The sequence below is a fragment of the Sarcophilus harrisii genome, chromosome 3, assembly GCF_902635505.1.
Source record: "Sarcophilus harrisii chromosome 3, mSarHar1.11, whole genome shotgun sequence".
Taxonomy (NCBI): domain Eukaryota; kingdom Metazoa; phylum Chordata; class Mammalia; order Dasyuromorphia; family Dasyuridae; genus Sarcophilus; species Sarcophilus harrisii.
The window spans coordinates 530,796,971-530,804,825 of NC_045428.1; the positions used below are offsets into that span (position 1 = coordinate 530,796,971).

Below are 7,855 nucleotides of genomic sequence, written 5' to 3' on the forward strand. Positions count from 1 at the left end.
TATCAGATACACAGGAGACACCTTGCAAATGCTTCTTTTAATTCATTCTGGAACCAGGGTTTCTCACACCAAGAATCCATTTGACTCCTGGGACCTTGATTTTTCCGTTTGTGAAACGAGGGCGGCGGTAGTTTTCGTACTCTCAGTAGTCGCTTTCCCCTCCTTGGGATGCCCTAGTGATACAGGAGCTCCCGGCACTCCCAAGGGCCAGGGGCCATCAGGGAAATAGACGACGGGGTTCACGCCCAGGAAGCAGAGGAGGACTGAGAACCTCCGCCCACGTTGGGGTTCGAAGTGGGAGGAATGAGACGAGTACGACAATTGGACCAGGGAGAAAGGGGCGGGGCTACCGGGCAGGGCCAACTACTAACACTTTTGTGCGAGACGACATCACGTTCGAAACGATACCAGGGAGCGTAGCGGGCAATCTCTCGGTTCGCGCATGCGCGTCACTAGGGGAGGCGGTTGTGGCGGGCGTACCCGTTGAGCGAGAAACGAATCTTTGTCAAGTTCTGACGCAACCTTATGCTGAAGGCGGCTGAAGTACTTCCGGGTCGCCACCGGTAACCACTTCCTGGCGCGGTGAGTAAGAGCAGCGGGTCTATGGATGGCCTTAAGGGACTCCTCAATAGCAGTTCCATATTCTCAACCCTATCTCCGAGCCCTGGAAAGCTCCTTTCTGCTCCCGTCTTGTTTTCTGGGCTTAGGTTGGGTTCTTGTATTAGCCCCATTCCCATTCCCGAAGTCACGCCCCTTGCTTCTAGAACTCTGTTCATTGGCCTTCCTCTCCGTCACCTGGAAACAAATACGCATTTCCAGGCCTCTGGCCCAGTCTCCGCGCCTAGGCCCCGCCCCCTTCCTTCTCTGGTTGTACCCTCGCCAACGGGCCCAACCCGAGTGCTCCCCTTCCTTTTCCCTCTTCCCCCTGGCGCTCGCTGTCTTTCCCGGACCGCCGCCTTCTGCCTTTTCTTTATTGGCTCTCAAGCGGCCACGCCTTCTTTGGGCTTTTTTTGCCTCTCTTTCCCCTTAAGCCTGAAAGCCGCCTTCCTTTTTAGCATGTTCCCTGGGTTTCCCTGGGCAACGAAGTTCTGTGTCCCCACCTGACCTGAACCTGTTACTTAGGCAATGAGAAAAACTGGACTCGACTTAATTTGGGAGAAAGAATATGGGCAGCTAGGGGGCGCAGTGGGTGGAGCGCCAGCCCTGACGTCGGGAGGAACTGAGTTCAAATGTGTTCTCAGACACTTAACCCTTCCTAGCTGGGTGACCCTGGACGAGTCACTTAACCCTGTTTAGCCCCGTTTTTTGTCAGTAAGAGTTGCGTAAGAAAATGGTAAGCCATCCCAGTATCTTTACCAAGAGAAAACTCCAAATAGGCTCTTGAAGAGTTGATGGGACTGGGGGAAAAAAAAGCGGGACAAAAACCAGGGCCCATCTAAAATTGACGGGGTGGGACTAGAGAGTCCCTTGCCTCTTTGATATTCAGATTCAAACTGTTAGGGAGAAAAAGTAAATAATTTTTCTTCCAGAGTGATAATTTTTGTCCATCCCCAAAAGTTTATTAGAAAAGCAAATCTAAATGGCAAGTCCAGTGATCTCCCCTTCAAGGAGTGGAGAATGGATGGAACTATTTTCCCCTCAGTCGTTTTTTCAGTTTTGTTCATCTCTTCATGACCCTATCTGGGGTGTTCTCTGAAAAGATACTGGTGTAGTTTGCCATTTCTTTCTCTAGCTCATTCTACAGATGAGGAAACTGAGGATTAAGTGACTTGCTCAAGATCACACAGTTACTGTCTGAGTCCTGATGATTCTAGGCCCACCAGTCTTTAATCTGCTGCCATCTAGCTGCCTTGAGGAAGAAATATTATACTAATTACATAAGTATAAATAAACATATATATATATATATGTTTATTTATACTTATATATATACATATATATATACACTATATATATGTGTGTGTATGTATGTATATATGTACATATGTATAACTATACCAGTTTCATTCAGAAGTTGACTAATATATACCAGGTCCCATAACAAGAAAACCAAAAGAACCCTAACATAAACTCAGTTAACAAACACTGAATTGCTTTTGCCAAGCAGAGAAATGTGGAAACCAGGGACAGAAACACTGGGTTTAGAACATATTTTCATCTTCAAAATTGTTCAAAGAAAGATTGTAAAGATTGTGAGCAGAATCTTGTCATAAAACATTAAAAAACAGGACAGCATAGCTTGTTTAAATAAAGCTTCCAACATTTTGGGGATAAACTTTTCAATATCAAGAACAATAGAATCACTATATTTAGAGTCTAATCTTGCAGATGTGAAAAAGTAAACTGGCACTTAAAAAAACAAGATGGGAAAAGCCTGTGGGATGCTTGATACAAAGGAGCAATGATACAACAATTTTGAAGGCACTGAATGTTGTTCTTAAATTATCTGAAAGAGAAAATAGCAAAGGCATTAAAATCTCAGGCTTTATGATTATTGAAAAAATAAAGGCAACTGAAAAACCATTATAACTATTGACATATATGTTTTTCATTTATATAATTTAAATTTTATGAAAATAAACTCTTGCATGGAGAATATCTTATCTAAAGGCATCAGAAGGGAACAAGTTTTTCTTAAGTGACATTTCACAGGAAACCACATCTTTACCATCATAAAATTAGCTGAAAGTATAGAAAATTCTTATTTATTATAAAAATGCATTTGATTTAGTAGATCAAAATAATGCCTTAAAGGCTTTCCTCCAATAAGGTATTGCCTATGCACATGTCAACATTATATAACGTTGCTTTAAAGAAATAACAGGAATAATTTGGCATACCCTATGATCTTTAATATCAAGTAAGACAAAGCAAGCTACCTATTTGCCAAAGGTGTTTGACACTGTCATAAGGTAGATCTAGCAATGTTCAAATTGAAGAGAGATTTTCTTTAAATATTGAGGTCTTTCAAACACTCCTTTTTTTTTTCCCCTTTAAAATGATGTGCCAAATGAATCAAGCCCCCAGAATATGGCAGGGCCTCTTTAAGTGAGAATTGTAACCAAAAGAACTTGACCAAACTATCCATATTACACAAATCAAGTGGATGAATAACACCTGTTGTCAATCTTTTGTGAATACTTGTGAGAAAATTTAGATGAGTGAAGCATAGGGTAATTGGTAGGCATGGAATATGTGTCATTAAAATTTCACATTTCTGATACTACAGGATAATCAGAGGGCAGTTTAAGTAATGGGGAAGTGAAGAAAATGAGAAGAATTTCCAAGGTGGTAGAGCCAGTGATAAAAGCAAAACTAAAACTATGAATCTTTTTCTCCCAGTGTAGCTCTCACTTTAATATCAAATGTGATGTGATAAAGGCCATAAGAAAAAACTAGAACAAAGTAGAAGTTCTAAGGAAGGAATTATACCTTCCAGCTCTATAAAGTTCTATTGTTCTCTGATTCTAATCCTTTTCTTCATATTCTGGCCCTGGCCCTGAGCTCCTTTTTATTTCTCTGACCTTTTTGCCTCTTCCTCTGACCTCAGTGCCCTCTCTTTTAAAAATAAACATTCTTTTATTTTCTAATCCTTCCACCCAACTCTCAAATTGAAAAAAGAACAAAAACTTTGTAACAAATATGTATAGTCAAGCAAAAAAAATTTCATCATTGGACATATCTAAAATATATCTCTTAATTCTGCTTTGAGTCTTATCACCTCCTTTTCCTGAGGTGGATAGATCACTTAACCATTGATTTTCTGGTCATTACATTAACCAGAGGTTTTAATCAGAGTTCTTGTGTCTTTCACAGTTCTTTGTCTTTATACTGTTGTGGTTATTATATACATTAATCTCCTATTTCTGTTCACTTTATTCTGCATTAGTTCATATAAATCTTTGCAGATTTCTCTATTTCTCTAAAACTGTCTTTTTCACAATTTTCTTAGAGGACAAAAATATTCCACTATATTTATATGCCATAATTTGTTTAGTCATTCCCTAATTGATGGGCAATTCCTTAGTTTCCAATTTTTTGCAATGAAAATAATAATTTTTATCTCTTTTCTTGATGAGAAAAGAGTCAGAGATGGAATTGCCTGTTCCCCATCCATTTTTTCTTCAAGGCTTCAGCCTAACCTTCCATATCCCCCGGGATCCATTCTTTTCAGAAGTCATGTCTACGTTGTTTCCCTCACTACTTCCCCGTGTCACTGAGTCCTTGTGGTTTAACTTGGACCGACCCTGTGTGGATGAAAATGAGCTACAGCAGCAAGAGCAGCAGCATCAGGCCTGGGTGAGTAGTTGAGCCCCCAAAACACATTCTTTTTCCTATTTTCTTAGAATAAAAACCAAGAGAGGTGGCCTTCAGGGAAGTCTGGCTGTAGTACCAACTGCTCTCTTCATTCATATAGAAACTCACCATGTCATCCATATTTTATCCCTGTTAAGAAAGGTAATAGCATCCTAAAATGGCCCTGGACCGGATGGACATCAGAAAACCTGCATTCATACTTCAATTCTGCCACTGACAAGATGAGGCCCTGGGCAAGTCCCTTCCTTTCACTTAACATGTTTCTTCCTCTATTAAAAAGAGAGAATTGAATTGGATGATTATAGAAAGAATACTTAATTTGAGTATCTGGATTCAAATCTTGACTAGAACACTTCCTCTGCATCTCTGCAATTTGGGGTAATTCACATCACTTTTCTGAGACTATTTCCTTTTGTTGAAAATGAGAGAATTGACCAGACTACACCTAATGTCCTTCTCAGTTCAAATGTTCTATGTCTGTAGTTCTACTTCTCTTCCATGATGAGCCTTCATCTAGCTCTGTGCAACTTCTTCCCTTTCTTCTTTTGCATGTTATTTTGTGCTAATCTGACTGATTCTCTTATTTTATAAAGGCAAGAATTTAAACCAATAAAGGTTGTCTTTGTCCAAAGATATGCAGGTCATAAGGAGCAGAGGTAGGATACATTGAGAGCCTCGTCTAGCAAATCATGTAGTCTACAAAATGCTTCCTAGAAAAAGTAGGCCTTGAACTAGTCCTTGAAGTGCAAAAGGTTTTGGACATACTGAATCTAAAAGGAAAGGCATTCCTACATGAAACAAAATCTCAGACAGGGACCATGGAGTCCAGCTTGGGAGGGGGAAAGACTATGGTGCTATTTGCGAGAAGGGTCAAGCCTGGGCATCATGGAGACATGACAGGGTAGGACAAAGTAGCATAAGACCTCCTCCCAACATGGTGGTAATTCCCCTTTTAATGTTTACAAAGAACTTTCTATTTAACAACTCTTTGAAGGAGGCAGTCTGAGTATTATGAACCCTGTTTTATAGAGAAAGAAGCAAGCCCAGAGAAAGGGGGCACGTTTATGGTCACAGAGGTAAACTTTGAAAATAGGACTCTTACAGCTAACTCCAGGACTTATTCTACTCTACCACACTACTTAAAGAAATGTCTTTTCTGAGCTAAAATTTTGAAATTAGGGTTTGAAGTGAAATCTGGCATAAGGGCACCAGAGTTTCTCATCTCAATTTAAATGAACGAATGAGTGAGTAAATGAATTAAAAATAATTTAAGAACTTACTGTGTATCAAATGTTATGCTAAGCTCTAGAGAAACAGAGAAAGAAAAAAACCCGAAAAAACACCACCACCAAAAAGAGCAATTCTTGCTTTCATGGAGTTCACAATCTAATCAGGAAATAAAACTATATACAAAAAGTTCAACTTCAGAGCAGATAGCAATGCCCTGGTATCCTAAGTTTACACCAGCAGGCCAGATGGCAATGCTTGGTTGTCTTGAGATCTGTATGAATAATAGTTGGTGACTCCAATATCATTCAAGTGATGTGAAATCATATCACTCTTCCTACCTAAAGGCCACAAAGGAATTGTAGAAGGAGAGATAGGGAATTCATAGATAAACAGTATTCCTGCTAGCTATTCTTTCCTCCTGATTTGCCAGGTGAGGTTAAGAACACTTATTCTTCCAATAAAATAACTAAAAATGATTCATTGTTTGGTCATAGGAATACTTTCTGTGTCTTTGTGAGTGAACACGTGGTCCAAAACCATTGCTGCCTTAGCATCACCTTCCCTAAAGTAGACCTGACAAACTAGGTGCTGGTGAGCTATAGGTGAGGTTCTTCTTCCTATTCCTGGGCTACCAACTTTTAGTGTCAGGCAGAACATCAATAACTGTTTTAATCTCTAGTCTGATTGTTTAGCAACAACTTGACTACTTTGACCCTACTTCAACATCCCTTTTTAGAGGGAAATTATACTTACTATCTCTAAATTAAACCTACTACGCTGTGAACATACCTGATATTAAGATACAGCCACATTTCCTTTAGATGTTGTTCTCTCTTACCATGGAAGAAACCAGTCTAAAGTCATAAGAGAACAGACAGATGAGGCGGTGTCCCAGGGGAAAGGGATGTTCTCATTTGAGGTGAGGGTCTGGGAGCAGTTTGAGTGCTCCTTATCTTTTGTGTAACCATTATCTCCTGCTGTGTTGTGCAATTTCCTCCACAGCTCCAGAGTATTGCTGAGAGAGACAACAACTTAGTACCCATTGGGAAACCAGCTTCAGAGGTGAGCCCCACAGATCTCTTGGTCATTGGGATACTCTGTGGTTTCTGGACTTCGGGGGCCAAGAGGGAATAAGGAGCTGAAATGAGGCCTAAAAAGGATTATATTGGGGAGGGGCAGATTAGTCTCTGGACACTGGAAAGAAGCACTCAGGCAGAAGAGTCCCTCAGGCAAGTTATAAACAAACTCCACAGGAAAGGGGTGAGATGGGTAACTGGGGGAAATCATCTGCACACCTCAGACAGTACTAGTCAGTATAAATGCTCATCCTCTACTTCACAGAAAAGTTGTTACATCCTCCCTTCCCCACAAGCACCGTACCTGGAGTCAGAGCTTGGGTCTCTCTAGACTCCATCTCCTTTCTCATAGCTTGTTTGTGGAATAAGGGAGCTGTTTGAAAGGGAATTCCTATGAGAAGCTCAAGTCTTTGAAAAAGGAGTAAAAATGGACTCCAAATAGGGTCAAAGAAAAATTCTTTGTTATGTATTTCCTGATGTGTCCGATAGTACACATCTTCCTCTCCTAAGCTGTCGACCATTTTCTCTGGTAGCACTATGATGACGAGGAAGAAGAGGATGATGAGGATGACGAGGACAGTGAGGAAGACTCAGAAGATGATGAGGACATGCAGGACATGGATGAAATGAATGATTATAATGAGTCCCCTGATGATGGGGAAATCAATGAGGTAGGCTGAGGGTCTTCTTTCTAGAGTCCTATTTGGCGCAGGCTTCATTGGGTGAGAGGTTGGAGGGGTTGGGGCATCTCAATCAAAGCACCTCACTATTGCAATTCCTCCATGGGTTACAATTTTGTACCCTCTGATGGGATTGGGTCCAAGACCCATGGCCTATCACTGTCCCCCGGAACCTAAGCCCTCCTAAGTCTGGGGATTTCTTGGATTTCCCCTTGTGCTGGTGCTTGAAAGGGAATTGGTTCAATTGGCTTAGAGACCGTGGGTACCTGCAGCCTATCAGTTCTGCTTGCCTCCCTGTACCTTCCCCAGGTGGATATGGAAGGTGCTGAGCAGGACCAGGACCAGTGGATGATCTAGCAGGGACTGACAGGACAATGCTGCACACCGGACCCCAGAGCTGTCTTCTCTCTCTGGGTCTCTTGGGTACAGGGCAGTTACCCACTGAAGCCCCAAGAGTTGCTTGGCTGGGCTGCTGGACCTCCTCCACCCACTTCCCAGCCTCCACCTCCTAACCCCTTTAATAAAGACACAAAGTGGTTTCTTTTCAAAGTC

At 41.4% G+C, this 7,855-nt stretch overlaps 1 protein-coding gene across 1 annotated transcript; it reads left to right on the forward strand.

Moving 5' to 3' along the window:
* The first annotated feature begins 363 nt into the window (after positions 1-363).
* Positions 364-7,855, forward strand: ANAPC15 (anaphase promoting complex subunit 15). Its single transcript, XM_003764706.4, is given in 6 exon segments — positions 364-481; positions 483-582; positions 4,175-4,299; positions 6,550-6,609; positions 7,157-7,294; positions 7,613-7,855. Coding segments are annotated over 6 exon segments (510 nt in total). The 5' UTR covers positions 364-442; the 3' UTR covers positions 7,661-7,855.